This window comes from Momordica charantia (assembly GCF_013281855.1).
Source record: "Momordica charantia cultivar OHB3-1 chromosome 8 unlocalized genomic scaffold, Mcharantia_2.0 BLBB01000008.1, whole genome shotgun sequence".
NCBI classification, from domain to species: Eukaryota; Viridiplantae; Streptophyta; class Magnoliopsida; order Cucurbitales; family Cucurbitaceae; genus Momordica; species Momordica charantia.
Window position 1 is genome coordinate 27,744,334 of NW_028275166.1, and position 19,299 is coordinate 27,763,632.

At 33.9% G+C, this 19,299-nt stretch overlaps 3 protein-coding genes across 4 annotated transcripts; all 3 read left to right on the top strand.

Moving 5' to 3' along the window:
* The first annotated feature begins 3,536 nt into the window (after nucleotides 1-3,536).
* Nucleotides 3,537-6,127, top strand: GAUT9 (galacturonosyltransferase 9). Of its 2 annotated transcripts, none has more exons than XM_022299379.2 (3): nucleotides 3,537-3,931; nucleotides 4,175-5,410; nucleotides 5,569-6,127. In XM_022299379.2, the coding sequence occupies exons 1-3, from the start codon at nucleotides 3,764-3,766 to the stop codon at nucleotides 5,842-5,844; spliced, it is 1,680 nt and encodes a 559-aa protein (XP_022155071.1). In that variant the 5' UTR covers nucleotides 3,537-3,763; the 3' UTR covers nucleotides 5,845-6,127. The 2 variants fall into 2 exon arrangements, with proteins under 2 accessions (XP_022155071.1, XP_022155072.1); XM_022299380.2 differs by having other exon boundaries at nucleotides 3,539-3,931; nucleotides 4,190-5,410.
* A 3,883-nt stretch (nucleotides 6,128-10,010) lies between these two features.
* On the top strand, nucleotides 10,011-13,219 carry LOC111022201 (6-phosphogluconate dehydrogenase, decarboxylating 2). Its single transcript, XM_022299374.2, has 2 exons — nucleotides 10,011-10,189; nucleotides 11,566-13,219. The coding sequence occupies exon 2, from the start codon at nucleotides 11,574-11,576 to the stop codon at nucleotides 13,032-13,034; it is 1,461 nt and encodes a 486-aa protein (XP_022155066.1). The 5' UTR covers nucleotides 10,011-10,189; nucleotides 11,566-11,573; the 3' UTR covers nucleotides 13,035-13,219.
* A 2,196-nt stretch (nucleotides 13,220-15,415) lies between these two features.
* On the top strand, nucleotides 15,416-15,805 carry LOC148209884 (protein GLUTAMINE DUMPER 6-like). Its single transcript, XM_088127018.1, has one exon. It carries the CDS (start codon nucleotides 15,416-15,418, stop codon nucleotides 15,803-15,805), a length of 390 nt encoding a protein of 129 aa, XP_087983144.1.
* The last annotated feature ends 3,494 nt before the right edge of the window (nucleotides 15,806-19,299 follow it).

A 19,299-nucleotide genomic window follows, 5' to 3' on the forward strand; every position in this document is an offset into this window, starting at 1 on the left:
AAAAATATGTGTCCAGGAAGGCTATGTAAATTAGGGTCTTTAAGCCCTCACCCAGAACCTATTAGTTCAATCAACATACGTTTCCAGAATGACTATGCATAGATCACCCCTCTTTGTGTGGTCCGTTCTAGTGACAGCATTCCCACTTTTCATTTGCTGAGATACTGGATGCTTACCGAAATAGGGGAATTGCACGTAAGAAAAGGGAGAATCTTCATAGACTGGCTTCCACCAATCGAAGTTTCGCGCATTTCACGGGCCCCTCTACTGAGAGGTGCACCATGTTAATAGGAATCGGCAAAGACCTTGTACACGTCCTTGAAGGCTGCATTCATGGCAATCATCACTAGTTTCTCCCTCATTTCTTCTTTTTTCTCAGAAATGGATTGCCCAACCCACCTCTAAAATATCCTGCATAACGAAAAGTATTATTTGGTACAGAGAGGAGCTAGATCAGTTGCCGATAAACAAGTAAGAATTGCCTCAACAAAAATTGATGGAATTGGACCTAAAAAAGCCATTCAGGTTCGTTATCGATTAGGTATTAGTGGGAACATAAAGATCAAAGAGTTAACTAAGTATCAGATCAACCAAATTGAACAAATGATAGGTCAAGATCCAAACATCGTGAAAAGTTGTCCAAATTGCCAAGAAAGAGTTCCTTTGCACGAGTAAGAAACCTATGTATTTCCACGGGTCGCCTTCGTGGAGTAGATGCAGAAGTGAGCGTACCCCACTCCTCTCTCCCCCGATATCGACAATCCAGTTCTGCAGGAAGGAGGCCTAGAAAAGGTCAGCGGGGCAATAAAAAATACCTGCTTTTGACGCTACGCTGTGCCAACCCGGGATGCTACTCACGAGCTGGTCAGGGACAGGTTCGGTCACTCTTTCGATGCCATGCCATTGTGGTGGCACGGGAACCATTGAATGGGGGCGGTTTTCATCTCATCGCTGGCGTGTGGAATACAAGTGCATCCAAGCACAGCGCAGCCAAGAGGGTCCAAGATTGCTTTTTTGGTGGAACGGGTGGGGATATGAAATTCCTCGCTCGTAAATTGGCCTCCATTGAAAATGAGAACTCCCTGTTCTGGATGGAATTGGACAAAGACTCTTTCTGGGAAGTGGTTACTAGAACTTCATGAGCATACCTAGTATACGAGGGTGCTGAGCACACTGAGAGACACGAAAGCGCAGGTAACGCCAGTTGGCGAGGTGGCGTTAAGCATCCCTAGCGGTACGAAAAGAGAGGTCGTGATGATATCATCTACGTCTATACCGCTCCTCGTGGAGTAGATCCCTCATCCAACCAAGTCTTTGACCAGGGAACGGGAGAATTCCCATTACTCGACGAGGGAAATTCCTCGCACATAATTAAGGGAGCCATTGAAAAGTGACTGAAACACCAAAGGTGGGAAGTACACACCGAATGTTGCATTAAACCAATGTTTATCGAAGTAAACGTGTACGCGAATGCTCGCTTCCTTACTTCAGTCCGAGGATCCTCGATATGTTGGCCCCTTTTTCATGTGGATTTACCCATCACAGAGATGCACAGAGGAACATAACGAACTTCTTATATCCCTTTTCTTGTTTTTTTAGAATTGTAATTTATTCATTACAAATATTATATCTCATTTCTAATTAATTATTATTTGCTAATAAGTATTTTAATGTCCAAAACCTTTTTTATTTTAATTTAACTATTAATTCAGTTATTACTAAAAAAAACTATTAATTCAGTTATTCTTTGGGACAGTTACAAATATGGCAAGAAAATTTAAGGAAATAACAAATCTAGCATCTACATTTTAGATTTGCAAATTTAGCAAAATTTTTAGAAAAATCGGAGGTCAAATAATAAAATGTCAAATTTACCCTAGTAGCATTGATATACCATTGATATAACATTGGTATATATATATTTGATATATACTTGATATACATCTGATTTACGACTGATATATCATTGATATAACTATGATATCTACTAATATAGTTTCTTATATGATTATATTATTTACTATTTATTGATTTACCACTAATATATGTGTAATATATTATTGATATGTCTTTGATATACCACTGATATAATACTGATATACAATTGATTTACTTCTAATATATCTATGATATCTACTAATATAACTTTTAATATGGTTTACCACTGATATACGTATGATATAACTATGATTTCTACTGATACAGGTTCTTATATGATTATATAATTTACCATTGATTTAACATGCTGACTTATATATCTGTAATATATACTTGATATGTCTTTAATTTACCACTGATATAACTGTGGTATCTACTAATATAACTTCTCATATGATTATATGATTTACCACTAATATATCTTTATGCATCTATGATATATGCTTAATATGTCTCTAATTTACCATTGATATAACCATGAGATCTACTGATATCTAACATTGATGCATCTATGATCTACTAATATCTACTGATGTATATCATATATCAATTACAAATATATTTAATATGTCACTGATATATATCGAATGTACATTAGAGATACATCAGATATATATCAAATAAGATATACATAGGTATATCATTACAAATATATTTAGTATATTATAAATTAGAGGTACATCAGATGTATATTAGATGTATAATATGTACATTTGATGTATATCAGAGATACATCAGATGTAGATCGAAAGTATATCAGAGATATATCGGACGTATATCAGATATACATCCATCGGGCGTATATCTGATATCCGTCCGGGTATATATAAGATATCATAAGGGTAAAGCTGGAATAATAAAAATTCGAAAATTCAAATATTTTACCATATTTGCAAAATATAAAAGTGGTTGACATTTTTGTAAACATGTATAAAAGTTTAGCTACCCAATACAATTTCCCTTATTCTTTTATATTTATGTTCAAGGCCCTCTCTAATATGATTAATTAATTTATTTCTAATACTCAAATTCAAATATATGCTATTAGATCATACAAAGCAAGGTAGAAATATATACCATAGTTTATGAATTTAATGTAGATTGATGACTAGATAAATATTTACACATACTCATGATACCAAATTTTTGTGAATAATATCGACATTAATGTCCAATGAAATTCTACATCAACCTGATGGATTAATAAAAATTTCTATAGCATAGAAAAAATGATAAAAGTATTTAAAAATGTGTTTATATTAATACTAATAATTTTTAGTTTTTTTAAAAATTGTGAAACCTTCGTTATGAATTTTTATTTTTACAATATTTATAAAAATATCTATCGATATTTTATTGTTATTTTCTTTCACATTTTCATAAAATTGAGATATGTACATCTTCGTAAAATTGAGACATTTACATTTTCATGAACATTCATATTTAATAAATTTAGGAAAAAAATGAAATAGGCCCAAATAATCAAATTTAGCAAATCGAAACATGACCTTCTGTTTTGGAGCATGATAGAATGCGTCCTTCTGTCTACTCGCTAGACGGCAAAACGCGGATATCTTTATTTTGGCTACTTCCAAATCCAACCCACCGACGAAAAAAATCACCTTTTTAAAAATAATAATAATCCCACAAAACTCTGGAATTAATTTAAGAAATTGGGCTACAAACAAATCCTTTTGATCCCTTTTCCCACTTGATTTGATTCAACAATTTCAGATTTCAGATTTCAGATCTTGTTGCTCTCCTATTTTCGTCGAAGCTACTTACAAAATCAAGCTGAATCTGCTTCACTCGAGGAGCTCGAGCCATGGCGGTTGCCGTCCGGGGAAGCCGAACAGGGGCAGGGTTCGGCGGGTTCAATCTACGGAGCTTCTTCTCCTACCGGATCTTCATTTCGGCTCTGTTTTCGCTTCTCTTCATTGCCACTCTTTCAGTCATCTTCACCACGAATCCCTCGACGCCGCACCACGATTCTGTAATTCTCTCCTCTCTTTTCCCTCATTTCTTCTCTCATTTGCTTGTTTTCTCTTCTTAATCGAGTGGAAATTGGCTTAGCAATGTCTGGAACTGGATTTAGTAGAACCCCACTTCGTAACTTTGGTTTTGGATGAGACCCAATTAGTAATGTCTCGATTGAACAGATTTGTGTAGTGAGAAATGGAATCTGTGTGGGTTTTTTTTTTTTTTTTTTTTGGAAATGGATTTAAGTGATTTTTAGGATGTTTTGGTGCAGGCCCTTCCTACTACAGGAAATGCTTATATGAGACGAACGTATCTGACTCTAAATTCTGATCCATTGAAAACTCGTTTGGATTTGATATATAAGCAAGCGAGTGATCACATCACCCTTGTTAATGCTTATGCTGCGTATGCAAGGAAGCTCAAGCTTGAGATGTCTAAGCAATTGAAGATGTTTGATGATTTGGCGCAAAATTTCTCGGATATTCAGATGAAGCCGCTTTACCGTGGAAGGTTGCTTGATTCGACCGGTCCGCTGGATGAGGATGTGATGAGGCAATTTGAGAAGGAGGTGAAGGATAGGGTGAAGACTGCTAGGATGATGATAGCAGAGTCGAAGGAGAATTACGATAATCAGTTGAAAATTCAGAAGTTGAAAGACACAATTTTCGCGGTTAATGAGTTGCTTGTCAAAGCAAAGAAGAATGGGGCATTTGCAAGCTCAATTGCTGCAAGGTCAATACCAAAAAGCTTGCATTGCTTGTCGATGAGGCTTGTGGGGGAGAAGATTTCGAACCCGGAGAAGTATACTGATGATGAACCTGAGGCTGAGTTTGAGGATCCAAGTCTGTACCATTATGCAATTTTCTCTGATAATATCATTGCGGTATCCGTTGTCGTGAGATCTGTGGTGAACAATGCTGAAGAACCATGGAAACATGTTTTCCATATTGTTACAGATAGGATGAATCTTGCAGCAATGAAGGTCTGGTTTAAGATGAGGCCAGTGGAAAGAGGAGCTCGTATTGAAATAAAGGCTGTGGGAGATTTTACCTTCTTGAACTCATCATATGTGCCATTATTAAGGCAACAAGAGTGGGTGAACTCACAAAAGCCTTCCTCTGAAAATCGAGCTGACAATGCAATGAAATTTAAGAGCCCTAAGGATGCGTCCGTGCTCAATCACCTTCGGTTTTATTTGCCTGAAATGTTCCCTAAGTTGCAGAAAATCGTATTTCTGGAAGATGATGTGGTTGTTCAAAAAGACATAACAGGATTGTGGAAGATAGATTTGGATGGGAGGGTAAATGGTGCAGTGGAGACTTGCTTCGGGGCCTTCCATCGATTCACTCATTATTTAAATTTCTCGAACCCTCTAATTAAGGAGAAGTTTAATCCCAAGTCATGTGCCTGGTCTTTTGGGATTAATATATTTGATCTTGATGCTTGGAGAAGTGAGAAATGTACGGAAGAGTACAATTATTGGCAGAACTTGGTTAGTATTTTGCTTTGCACGAATAATTTGAGATTTCACTTGTTTATCTTATCCCTTTTGATTGCCTTATTCTTTATCATGTTTCTGAAAGTGATATTAGCTTTTAATTAGTTTAGCAGTAGTAACTTACTAAACCATCCCTTCAATTATTTGATTAGAACGAGGACGGATCTTTATGGAGTAGGGGAACTCTTCCACCTGGTCTGATCACCTTCTACTCAAAAACGAAGTCGCTGGACAGATCATGGCATGTTCTTGGTCTTGGTTACAATCCCAGTATTAGCATGGACGCTATCAACAATGCTGCAGTCATTCATTACAATGGCAACATGAAACCTTGGCTTGACATTGCGATGAACCAGTATAAAAGTTTTTGGACTAAATATTTGGACAGTGATATGGAATTTGTGCAGGTGTGCAATTTTGGACTTTAGATGAGCGTGTAGCCGCTCTGTCACCAATCAGGTACAAGAAAAAAATTAGTTTCTTGTAGTTTTTATTTCACGAGTCAATGATATTGCTTAAAGTTTTGAGTTTCACATCAGCTGTTATGTTTGGAGCAAAGCTTTGTAATATAGCCCAATCTTTCATATCTTAAATTACATGAATGTTACTGGTAATTCAATTTAATGCTGAATAGGCTCCAGTGTTTCAAGCAAGGATTCTATCACCAGTGAAATTGGATGATTTAGAAACATGATTTCTTTTTCCCTTTAACTTCTGCATCTTTTCTGCCTGTGACTATGACTAACAATTGAGACAAAAGATGATACATGACATAGCCGTTCTTACGCGTTTATAATATGCTGATCTTTTCTACTGGTATAACTTGCTGTAGAGACAAAAGACGGTATGTGATATTGAAGTTCTTACATAGTATTTATAATTCAAGGTATCAAAACTTGGTGTTATTGATCTTGTGAGATTGCTGAATTATGTTTTTGAAATGGTACTGAGTTCATTTCTGCATTATGCATGCATGATCTACAATTTGCATTTTCTTTAAGCTGAAATGAGCAGAGTATTTGGTTTATAAATTTGAAACATTGTTGGTTGATTTAAGGTTTTTACAGCATGAGTTTGTTATATTTAGGTTTGGAGCATTTGACTTGTAAAAACTTACACAAGAAAACATGTTCTAACAACTCTACAAAATTTTTTAGACCATATGGAACCATAAGTTTTTACCCTCAATTAGAATCAGCTGTAAGACTTATCGTACCTTAATGCTCGTTCACGAGTCTTTATACCCTGTTGGTCGGACTTAAGGCAACATTCTCTGACATCGATCAACCTTACTTAACTCGTAAATCTGAATGGAGCCTTGAATGTTCACTCACACAAGCCACACACGAGTGCTCTCTGTAGCTATTGTTGGCTTAACCCTTGTTTATGCTTGCCAGTGGTATGCTTACTTGAACGTATCTTGGTCGTGCAAGCCATCGCACATCGGTACGTCCATAGTGTTGTAAACAACCTAAGGCTGTCCCTCTTGTTTCTTCCCTAGGCTAAGAACCCCACTTTTACCATGTATATTTTCTGAGCCAAATGCATCATGAATGCATTATTGCGTGTTTGCTTACTGGAAAGAGCTCGAGGCTGTCGTGCTTTTAGCTAACCGTAACCGAAGACACCCAATGTAGTTTTGCTTCTATGCTACACCAACAAATGCTTCAATATTAGTCGTCATGCTTTTAGGTTCTTTAAACATTGGTTGGTCTTAGACTCTTACTTTTTTGCCTTCAAGGAGGCATTATATAGCCATGTTGAGTGAAAACTGTCTGGCAGGAAAAGGAGTTGCAAAAACAAAAAGAGAAACGGAAAAGGATATTGAACAAAACAATACGAGCTCGTTTGGTAATGTTTTTGTTTCTTCGTTTTTAATAAAGAAAAATGAATTGCATGGTCCCAACATCCATGAATTCAAGTATGATATAATAAATTTTTTTTTATTTATGTTTTGGAACAAATTAGAAATGGGAATAAGAAAGAAAAAACTTGTTTGGGTTGTTTTTAAAATTTTTATACAATTTTGAAAATGTTCCAAAAAAAGAGAAACAAAAAACATAATTAATTGCAAAATATTTAGATTTCTTAAGAAAATTGAAAATGAAAAACATAAAATAGGAACGTTGGACTTTACGAGGGTTCATCTTCAAAAGATCGAGAGATAAAAGGATAATACTAAAATCCTCACCTAGTTGAGGCTCCTATTATTATTTGCTTTCTAATTTCTCTTACGAAAAAATAGAAAATGATTTTGTAACAATTTCTTGCTTCATTTAAAAATTTTAAATTAAAAAGTAAAAATTTTATATGATAAATTGTCTTTAAATTAAAAAGTAAAAATTTTATATGATAAATAAGACAATAATGATAAAGTGGAACAAGAACCGTTTGGTAATATATTCGTTTCCAAATAGGAATAGCCGGATAATTAATTATGTTTCTCGTTTCTTATTTTTTAGTTGAAATAAAACTTTGTATGTATAATATAACAAAGATATAACATGCATTAAAACAAATAATATGCAATTATCAAATATTCATGATATCTAATACAATTCTTTAAAAAAATAATTATCAAAGGTTTATGGTATCTAATACAATTCTTTAAAAGCAATTATCAAAAGGTCTATAGTATCTAATACGATTCAAGTCCAAAGAAAAGCATTATCAAAAGGTTTATAATATCTAATACGATTCAAGTCCATACTAAAAGAAAATTTGTCGCAAAGCAAAACAATAACAGTATTTATCATTCAAACGTTACCAAAAATTTGATTCGCGATATTGTTTCCTACTTAAAGCTATTTGCCTTAAATGATATTGATTCACACCTAGCTTCATTAGACTACCTTGTAAATTGTCAGACAAATTTTGTAAATCTTGATTGAAGAAATCATCTAAATGATATATAAAAACTGATAAATTTGAAGATGTTGGTAAAAAAAAAAGTAAATTAATAATATAACAAAGAATACATGAACTTAACCCAATAAGATATAAGACAGATATTTGATTACCTACATATTTTATATTTTTTTTGTTACAAAAGAATTATCCGTGTCCACTGCATTTGTAATTACCCGTTGATTAGGAAAATGTGTCAATTTAGTTAAAAATCTTATATCCAATTAAAAGATATGCTAATCACGATTATGTGACCAATTATATATTATATTTATAATTTTTTTAAAAAATTATTAGTCGAACTTTATCTTCATTCAATTCTAATATAATTGTGAATAATACAACATGGTGTTGGTATATATTTTTTGTGTCGATTGAGTAAGGAGATATTTGTTGAAGGACAAGATATAATCGAGAAGACCCACGTTTTTTAATTCAATAATAATTACCTTTTCATATTTTTCTTTAAAAATGCATGTGTTTCACGTTATTCAATCAAGCCTATGAACAAAACCCATAAAAGAGAGATGATTTTCTTTTTCTAATGAAAATATTAAAGATATACTGATTAGTTTCCTTATTTGGTAAAAATAAATTAAAAACCTACCAAAAATTGATGGAGACTAATAGAAATTTAAATGGAAAAAAGTATTAAAAAGTGGAAAAATAAAAGTAAGCGAGCAGAAAAAAAAAGATACATTTTCAATTTCCATTCCAAAGAGGAGGGAACGAAAGAGAATTGTTTACCATAAACAGAAAATGAAAACGTTATCTATATATTTTGAAAAAAATTGTAAACAGAAAAAGAAAACAAAAAATTTGATTTCGTTGTTTTAAAATTTGTATACAATTTTGAAAACAATTCTAAATAAGATGAGAAATGAGAGATAGAAATCATTATCAAATACTTATATTTTTTAAAAATTGAAAATGATAAAATGAGAAACAAAAACGTTATCAAACGACCTTTTACTTGTCTCGTCTCAAGTAATCTAAAGTTGCTACCATTGGGAGACTAGAAAAATAAATTCTATCAACTTAGCTTTGGTTACTAACGAAGTCTTCAATGAAATTAATTACTCTAATGAACAAATTTGGAGTCTGAAAACCTTTTGACATGGTTGAATGGTATTATGAATTAATAAAAATAAATGGAAACTATTATAATAAATAGTTTATTTTGATTCCCGTACTTTTCAAAACATTCATTTTAGTCTCTATGCTCAACTTTGTTCATTTTAATTCATATATTTTTCAAAACGTTCGTTCTGGTTCCTGTAATTTAAAAAAAAATGATATTTTGGTAATTTAATTTTCATTATTATCTCCCCTATTTCAATCAAAATTTTAACATGATATTTCATTCACTAATTTTATTTTATTTATTTACTTTTTAAATATAGTTATAAATTTATCTTAAAGGTATGTGTTAACAATAAAAAATAGGAACAAAAGTTGAAAATACATAAATTATTTTTGTTTTTAAAATTTGGCTAAGAATCCGAATTGAATTGTAAATATAGTTCTACCGAAAAATATTAGATCGTCCTAAATTATAACAACTTTGTTGGAGATATATGTTAATTACCGAGTTATACTCACTCTCACATTTGACATTTGAAGTCTCTCTAACCTGTGAAGAGATATATATATATATGTATTTTTTTTTTTCTCGTTTAAATTTCAATATTTTTCCTCCACCTACCGAAACCCATTCTTCGAATTCGAAGTACAAAAGGTGCGTTACCAAGCGCTTAAAATCTTCATTCTCCATCCTCCAAGAACTGAGATCTAGAAAACATTGCGGGAATTTCCCAGTTCCTCAAAATCTTCCTCCGTTTTCACCATCAGATACAAAATTTTGAGGTATTGATCTTTAATCTCTCTGGGGTTTGCAAGGAATTTCGGCTGTTTTCATCCTTCTCTGAAACAACTGTTGCCATTGCTCTGGGTGTTCTTCAAAATTCATGTCCTGCTTTTTTATTATTCTCATTATTTGTTCTTCTTGGTCTCTGTGTTTGATCTGCTGAAGTAATTGCGATCTTCTGTTAGTAATTTTTTGGTTTTTGAGATATCCTATGGTTTTCCAGTTTGGGTTTTGTGCGATCCTTCAAACTCATTGGACTCAATGCCTTAACTTCTAGATCAGTACTGTATATCAAGCTGCTCAAGCTTTTTTGAGAATGTATTAAAATGTAGACTCTAAGTTTTTGCTCTAACACATTTTTAGTCTCACTATATACTGTCTGCTTTGGGCTTAACCGTCACGGATTTGCTTTTGATTTCACCCAAAAGCCTCGGACTAATGGAGAGATTATTGTCCTCGTCTATATAGCATAGATCATTCCTTTGCCTAATTCCTTTGCCTAACCAGGACTTTGTTTGCACACTTTATAAATCCAACAATTAATTCATATCTGGTAGATAATTCGACCACATTTGATTTTAGAATGTAGGAGGTCTGTCAACTTCATTCAATAGGGGAGATTTCTTTTTTAGATCTAAAGTTTTACTCGAGGCCTGAATTGTTGTATATAGATTTTTAAGTATAAAGACTAAATTGTTACAAAACTATAACGACCAAAACATTTTAAGAATTGAAATACCAAGGACTAATAGTATATACTTTGAACTATTTTAGGTGTCCTTAAGTCCAAGTGATGATTTGAAATGGTACGAGAGCATCTAGTCGTCTTACCTTCAAATTCTTGCTATTTTATCTTCTCATTTGTTTTCATATATTAAACGATTAAATTAATCATGGCCATAGTTTGAACTTTTGTGCCTAATGATCGTTGAACGTGTTTGTTTCCCTTTTCTCATCATTTTTGGTACTAGTCAATGCTTTCTTTTGAATGATTTATTTGTTTGCAATAGTATGATCTTGATCAATTAATGCGTTCCTATTGTTTCCTGATTGTCTCGTATGTTAATGTGATTATATACATTTGAATTTGTTCATCTGCTTGTTTGATGATCCAAACAGTAGGCTCATTGTCATTGTTTCATATGTCTTAGTTAAGTAATTATGATATATGGTCGTTTGGCATGGTGAAAACTAAAGCAAGGGTAGTCGGGCTTGTCTGATGTGATGGTGCATTGAATTATTTTGGAAAACTTGACAGTTGCTGATTAGTTTGCATTTCATATAAGCCTCCTTAAAGCCTATTCTCTATGGTTTGTGGTTTCTTTCGTTATTTGAATTAAATAATTGTTCTTACTAACAAGTTTACTTGAAACAGGCAAGAGCATGGCGCCTGGTCCTACACGAATAGGTCTTGCTGGCTTGGCTGTTATGGGCCAAAATCTGGCTCTCAATATTGCAGAAAAAGGCTTCCCGATTTCTGTATATAATCGAACGACATCCAAGGTTGACGAGACTGTTGAACGAGCAAAAGCTGAAGGAAATCTCCCTGTATACGGCTTCCATGATCCCAAATCTTTTATCAATTCAATCCAAAAGCCTCGCGTTGTCATCATGCTCGTTAAGGCAGGGGCACCGGTTGATCAGACCATAAATACTCTCTCTGCATACATGGAGAAAGGTGATTGTATAATTGATGGTGGTAATGAGTGGTATGAGAACACTGAGAGGAGAGAGAAGGAAATGACCGAATTGAGTCTTCTTTACCTCGGGATGGGAGTCTCGGGTGGCGAAGAGGGTGCCCGAAACGGCCCTTCATTGATGCCTGGAGGATCCTTTGATGCTTACAAGCACATCGAAGACATTCTTCTCAAGGTGGCAGCTCAAGTTCCTGATAGCGGCCCCTGTGTGACATATATTGGAAAGGGAGGATCGGGAAATTTTGTTAAGATGGTTCATAACGGAATTGAATACGGTGATATGCAGCTGATCTCCGAGGCCTATGATGTACTGAAGTCAGCCGGAAAGTTGTCAAACGATGAACTTCGTGCAGTTTTCTCGGAATGGAACAAGGGGGAACTTCAAAGCTTCTTGATTGAAATCACTGCAGATATTTTTGGGATTAAGGATGACAAGCGAGAGGGGCATTTGGTTGATAAGGTTTTGGACAAGACAGGCATGAAGGGCACTGGTAAGTGGACTGTTCAGCAAGCTGCTGAGCTCTCTGTTGCAGCTCCTACCATTGCTTCTTCTCTTGATGCAAGATTTCTGAGTGGATTGAAAGAGGAGAGGGTGGAAGCGTCTAGAATCTTTCGCTCAAGTAAGTTCGATGATAACTTGACTGAGCACAAGGTAAACAAGGAGAAGTTGATCAATGATGTGAGGCAAGCCCTTTTTGCATCGAAAATATGCAGCTATGCTCAGGGAATGAATCTGATCCGTGCTAAGAGTATCGAGAAAGGATGGGGATTGAAACTGGGGGAGCTCGCTCGGATTTGGAAAGGTGGTTGCATCATCCGAGCCATTTTCTTGGACCGGATCAAGAAGGCGTATGATAGGAATCCTGATCTTGCCAACCTTCTCGTGGACCCAGAGTTCGCTAAGGAGATCATCGAGCGACAATCCGCTTGGCGAAGAGTAGTTAGCCTAGCGATCAACTCCGGTATCAGCACTCCTGGCATGTCTTCAAGTCTTGCTTACTTTGACACTTACAGAAGGGAAAGATTGCCTGCTAATCTGGTCCAAGCGCAACGAGACTACTTCGGTGCTCACACATACGAAAGGATCGACGTGGAGGGATCATTCCACACCGAATGGTTCAAGATCGCCAAACAGTCGAAGATTTAAATCTTGCTCACCGTCATTTTGTGTACTTCAATTTAATCGAAACTGCTCTGTTATTCGTCGTGGTTAATAATATATCTGTTCCGGGACTGTTGATGAGCAGAGATTTTACATTAAAACGCACCACGACTGAATGAATGCCTTGTGCTTTTTTATATACTGAAATTTGGGAATCGCTTCTTCAATAATCTTATACTGAAAGCACTGTATCTTCTTGCTGTTTCATCTCATCTGGATTTTAGTTTCATCAATAGGCCATGGTCCAAAAGATGGTCTGAACCCGGTTCGAACAAATCAATATTTAATGGCATTAGTCTGGTTCTTTTTTTAGCACAACATGCATTAGCCTGGTTTAATCTAGTTATTTATTGGATTGAATATATGAATATTCTATTTTGAGACTACTTGATAAATCAAAGATGAAAATAAGATTTTCATTAGCTTATGAAATTCGAAAATGGTACACAAGAATTCTTAAACATTTTTACATACATGTATTAAAATTGAATTGGGTGACGTGGTTTCCGTTTGCCACGTCAATCAAATCTTCTTTTGTAGAGATATTTTGGATTTTTTTTTTTTTGGAGTTCGACATTTTGGTTTTAACAGAATAGTTTTGTGCTGTCTTGTTTAATTTCTTTCCATTTTTAGGTTTTAAAATTTAAATGAATTGTCTGTTTCCAATCAAATTTCAATTTATAAAGTAATAATATTGATCCACACAGATCAAAACAAAATATTCAATGTAATACTTATTTTGCACATATATATAAGTATATGTAATACTTTTATGTGTGTGTATATATATATATATTTAGACAAAGATACTTTAATAAATTAACTTGCATATACCACTTTGGACTAAGATACCATCATTATTTGTCCGGGTTTTTTTCAATCCATAGGAGATTTTTCTTCCCATCTATCTCTTTTCATATTCAACAAAAAGAAAAAAAAAGGTTAGAGGTTTGAATCTCAACCTGGACATGTATTGTGTTGAACTAAAAAAACACTGTCCAACTAAAAAAACCACACACAAATATAATATAATATATATATATATTTTTTTCTTTTGTTTGTTTGGGAAGAAACCATAATTTTATATTATAAATAGGACAGTAACCAAGAATATACATGACCGCCATTATTTTCTTCCCTACACGAAATCCATCATTTTCTCATTGAAATGGTTTCTTGAAACTGTATTTTTAAAATAAGTTTTTCTAAAGCTAATATTTTAAAAGAAAATCCCCTTCATTAATATCATAATTTGTAATCACATTCAAGATGTTATATATGTATCTTAATCACAAATTTTATCTTCACATAACCGTATATAGTTTTTATAATATAAATCAAATAATCAAGGTATTTAAATCGTAAGTTTGAATCTCACCCTAATCCTATATGATAAACGTTAAGGAGATGCTTGTGATATGAGTTATGTTTATAGCGGTTTCGACTTCTTAAGCACAATCCATATTTGAATTGAGGATTTGGCAGACATAGGTTTGGCTGTACAAAAAACTATGAGTTTGAACAGTGATCCACTGTTATTTTAAGCTTCTTACAATTTTTCTGAATTTCATTCTAGTCTTCTTACACTTTCATTTAAATCTCCCGACTTAAATGTTGATTCCACATCTCGAAAAATTTCACATCATGAATATACTATTAGAAATACAATGCATAAACTTCACATTCAATGTATATTTTTGAAAAAAGAAAGGTTAAAAACATACATTTTAGCCTTTAATGTTCGTGAATTTTTTCAATTCAGTCCTTACTTTAAAAAGTGTCATTTTAGTCCCTTATGTTTTAACATTTTCTAGTTTAATCTTGTGATTGGTAAATATATTAATTAAAATTGGCTCATGATAAACTTACGTGAAATAATATTTAACTAATTTGTGGAAATTGAGAGGAGTAATAAAACCATGCAGGGAAGAAAACTCAAAATTAAATTTCTATCAATTTCTTAGAAATTTGGAGTAGGACTAAAAAACTTTTCTCCTTTAGACCCTTTTCCTCCTCCAAATTGCTGTCAATAAATTCACACAAAATTGTGTCATATACAAGTTAAAATATCAAAATGTTACGGATTAAATTGAAAAATTGACTTCCAATGAAAGAAAATGAAAGTACATTGAATGAGAGAAGACCTATTAAGGCCTAAAAGAGTAACTTTTTTTTTTTCTTTTCTCAAGTGAAGCCAAGCCACCATAAAAAAGGTACTCAAGAGGGCATCAATGGCATCACAAAAAAGAATCTTCCTTTCCATCTAACAAGGGTATTTCAGTAATCTCACACGCCTTGAAAGTCTAAAACCCAAACTCATCTATAAAATCCCACATCCCATTTGTTCCATTTCCACACCCAAAAATATGAGGCACCTCGCCGCTGCATTTGCACCACCACCACTCGCGGCCGCCGCCGCCCCCAAGCTCCACCCATGGAAATCCCCTATCCCTTACCTCTTCGGCGGCCTATCTCTCACCATGCTTCTCATCGCCGGAGCTCTGATCGTCCTCGCATGCTCCTATCGAAAACGCTTCTCCGGTAACTCTTCCGAGAAGGAGCCGCCGGCAGCCGCGCCCGCCGACGTGGAGCTTGTAATGGAGCCGAAGATCTTGGTCATCATGGCCGGAGACGACATGCCCACGTTCTTGGCTACGCCTGCCACCGCCGCCGCCGCCGACGTCCCACGGCGTTGCAATTGCTCGGCATTAAAGCAACGTGACGGCGATCAGAATCAGAATCCCTCGCCTTCTTGAGATCTCCATAAATTAATTACATGCTTAATTAACTATGACGATCTTTTTTTTTTTTTTTTTTGGGTTTTGATTTGTCTCATAAATTTTGTCCCCAAGAGATGTAAATCAATGAAACGAGTGTGTTTGAATTTCGATGGAAACTTTTTTTCTTTAATTCTTTAGAATATATTATATTGAGTACCGAACAATGTAACTGACAATTCTATACATTTTGATGTACCAGAAAGAATTTAAAAAGTATATTTCGAATCTTGAACTTACTTAATAGCCAACCCTAATAAATTAAATATAGAATTGTCTTACTCATTAAATTACACGTTTAGATTAGCAATAAAAATTTGGTCCTTTGGGTATTCCTTGTGTTACTTTCCTTCTACTTTATCTTCTTATTCCTTTAATTTGTTGAAGAAAGAACGAGTAAATCAAAGCATGCCTTTCACTTAATTATTAATTAATAAAGTAGAGGCATATATAGAGTTTCTAACTGTAGGTAAGGGGAACGAAATATTTCAAAAGATATGGTCTTTGATTGTTTAAAATGGTTCACTTTTGTTGGTGGTAATATTCAATATGCATTTATTCTATTTCATCAAAATCTCTATACCAAAAGTAAGTAGAAGGCTAGCTTAGCCCAGAGGAGGAAATGGGTGTAATTGTATACTTTCTACTCAAACTAACAAAATCCATGGAGACAGACCATATTGTTTTGTTGAGGTGAAATCTGAACAGGTGACATGTCAGACTTGAGAGATGACAGTTGGTAGTGGGATTGCAGACTATATAGAGCGTACGGTCAAAGGAGGACGAGGGCTGCATGCCTCTTATGTAGGGGAGGCATGACACGGCTTGTAGGGGGATAGGGTGGCCAACGGCAGTACGACCACTACGCTTTAGGAATATCCTTTTCTATCTGTTAGAATCTCGTACGACAACGAGCACCACCTACGTATGAAATGTTCTTCCTGGTCAGTCATAAACACCTATAAAAAGGAAGAACCACTATGACTATGGGGCAAGTGAAAATCTGTCACTAATTTTTTAAGATATTCTTTACTATAGTTCTCGCGATTATTAATTTGACCGTCGGAGATTATTAAACAAGACACTGCACTAGTGTTGAGGATCATTGTTGTAGACTCATTCGTCCGATGACAGCGTGTTCGAAAGACACGTAGACTTCTCCAGAACTCACCATAAACATTTTCCAGTTTATAAGATTTTTGACTTGGTTTCTATTTATTCTTTGAATTTTTAAAATTGGGTGTGTCTAGTATTTGAATTTAATTTTTATTTGGTCTTTAAAGTATGAAAAGTTACATATTTAGTCACTAAAACTCATATCTAATTTCTAATCGATACTTGAAGTTTAGAATATGATTTTTAATCATTTAAGTTACGTATACTCTCAAATACCATTCTCAACTTCTTGTTTAACCTTTTACAAAATAGTAATACAACTCAATCATATTCATAAAGTTCAAATCAAAGAGACTTAGTGGGATGGTAGATGTGAGAGATTTTCAACCATTCGTTTTTTTTTCTACTTCTTTCCGCACATCGAATTGCGTCGTGATTTTACTTGGACAAAATTGAAAAATTATCCATCATATTGCTTTAGATAAATTTTATCAATTTTAGTATTGTTGGTGGTCAAAATCAAACTTGAGACGCGTAAGCATGAACTTAGTTCGAAGTAATCAGAACGGATTCAGTATCCGCCGACCTGATCCATACCGAGCTGACATAACGGGAGATACACTTACCCACTTGAGGAATTCGACTTCAGGACTGACCACCGACTTGGGGTCCGACAGCCGTAATCGCTAATCGCAATAGCCCAACGGTCTTGTCTCCTCCACCTGTCTATAAAAGGGACACTCGACCCCATTGATCAGGTACGCGATTTCCTATGAGAATGACTTAAACAACTCAAGCTCGCAACTAACTTGGGCGTCGGAGTATTTGTTCCCTATACAGGTTCACTTGTTAGCACCTCGACAGCTCGTCCTCGTTAGCAAGGTTACCTGTGAACTCCACGGAAAACAGCATTAACAAGTCTCCTCAATTCAGTTTTGGTCACTTTGGTGATCAATTTGTCATTTTTTCTTTTTTGGTTCCACTTATTAATTAGAAAAAATCCATTTCAACATTAGTTTTGGACAAAACTGAACCCGAATCAAACCGCTTACATCCCGACATATAATTTCATTGAGAAGAAGAGAGAGAAAAAAGAATAAGAAAGTGTGTGATAATGTGGGTGGTTGTGTGACAATTCATTAAACTATAAAAGTATATATTATATGGTAGTGGATGCGGCGGCTTGGAAATGCAAAAAGAGTTGAATGATGATACAATTGAAAAAATAAATAAATAAATAAAAATTTAAATGGCCATTGGGAAGAGGGTCATCCCTTTTTCAACATCTGTTTTCTTTGTGATGCCATTTGCCAATTTTCTAATTCTCTTGCATTATTAAATTTCCGTCGACATATAAGATTGCATTCGACATGTAGTAAATTGATATTTTAAAAATATTATTAAAAAATGACAAAATATAAAAAAAAATATATTAATAAAATATCAATGTAGAAATAATATTAATATTAATCATTTTTAATTTATTTAGTGAGGAAGAAAGACTATTCGTTAATTTCATGGTTTTAAATATCTGTCGACACGTCCACATATCTATGTTTTCATGGAGTTGATATCGATATGAGGGGTAAATCGACATTTTTATATACTAAAAAAAATCGACAGAATATGAAAAATATCAACAAAATGTCACTAATATATACAAAATATTAAGATTAATTATTTTTAATTAATTTAGAAATAGGAAAATCTTTTAAAATATTTTTTACGATTTTTTTAATTTTTCAAACTTCTACAGAAATATCCCTCGATATCGACATTTTATCGATATTTCTATGAAATTAAGACCTCGACATTTCCATCGACATCGACATTTAAAATCTTGATTAATTTAAATAAATTTTATTAATTTTTATTTGATAACATTTTTAGAAATATCCATCAACTTTGATCTCTATCGATATTTTTATCGACATTTTCATGAAATTGAGACCTCAACATTTTCATCGACATCGATATTTACAACATTCATCCTCTCACATCTGTTCCATTCAACTTTTACATCTCAATTTGGTCTTTTTTATTATTATTTTTATTTTTTTGAGATAACATTTGGTGATGTTCTTTGGAATATTCCAGGTGTTTTTCAACCTTAACACTGTTGGAGGGGACAATCCTCAAAGTCAGTATAGCATCATATGTAAATATAAATAATGTTTTCTACTTTTTTTTTATTCTTAAAATTATAGTGGTCCAAAAAATCTCAACAAAACCAATAAACAAACATTATTGAATTCGCCTATAGGCGTGAGAATTAAAATATTTGATAAATATCAAGGTCTCAAATTTATGCAAATATATATAGACATATTTCTAAAATATTGACAGTAATAAATATT

Excerpts from the sequence above, each read along its gene's own strand:
- LOC111022201 (XM_022299374.2), top strand. The coding sequence starts at position 11,574 with ATGGCGCCTGGTCCTACACGAATAGGTCTTGCTGGCTTGGCTGTTATG.
- LOC148209884 (XM_088127018.1), top strand. The coding sequence starts at position 15,416 with ATGAGGCACCTCGCCGCTGCATTTGCACCACCACCACTCGCGGCCGCC.
- GAUT9 (XM_022299379.2), top strand. The coding sequence starts at position 3,764 with ATGGCGGTTGCCGTCCGGGGAAGCCGAACAGGGGCAGGGTTCGGCGGG. Across the intron at positions 3,932-4,174 it reads CGACGCCGCACCACGATTCT|GATGTTTTGGTGCAGGCCCT; the intron begins GTAATTCTCTCC and ends AGTGATTTTTAG. Across the intron at positions 5,411-5,568 it reads ACAATTATTGGCAGAACTTG|AACGAGGACGGATCTTTATG; the intron begins GTTAGTATTTTG and ends TTATTTGATTAG.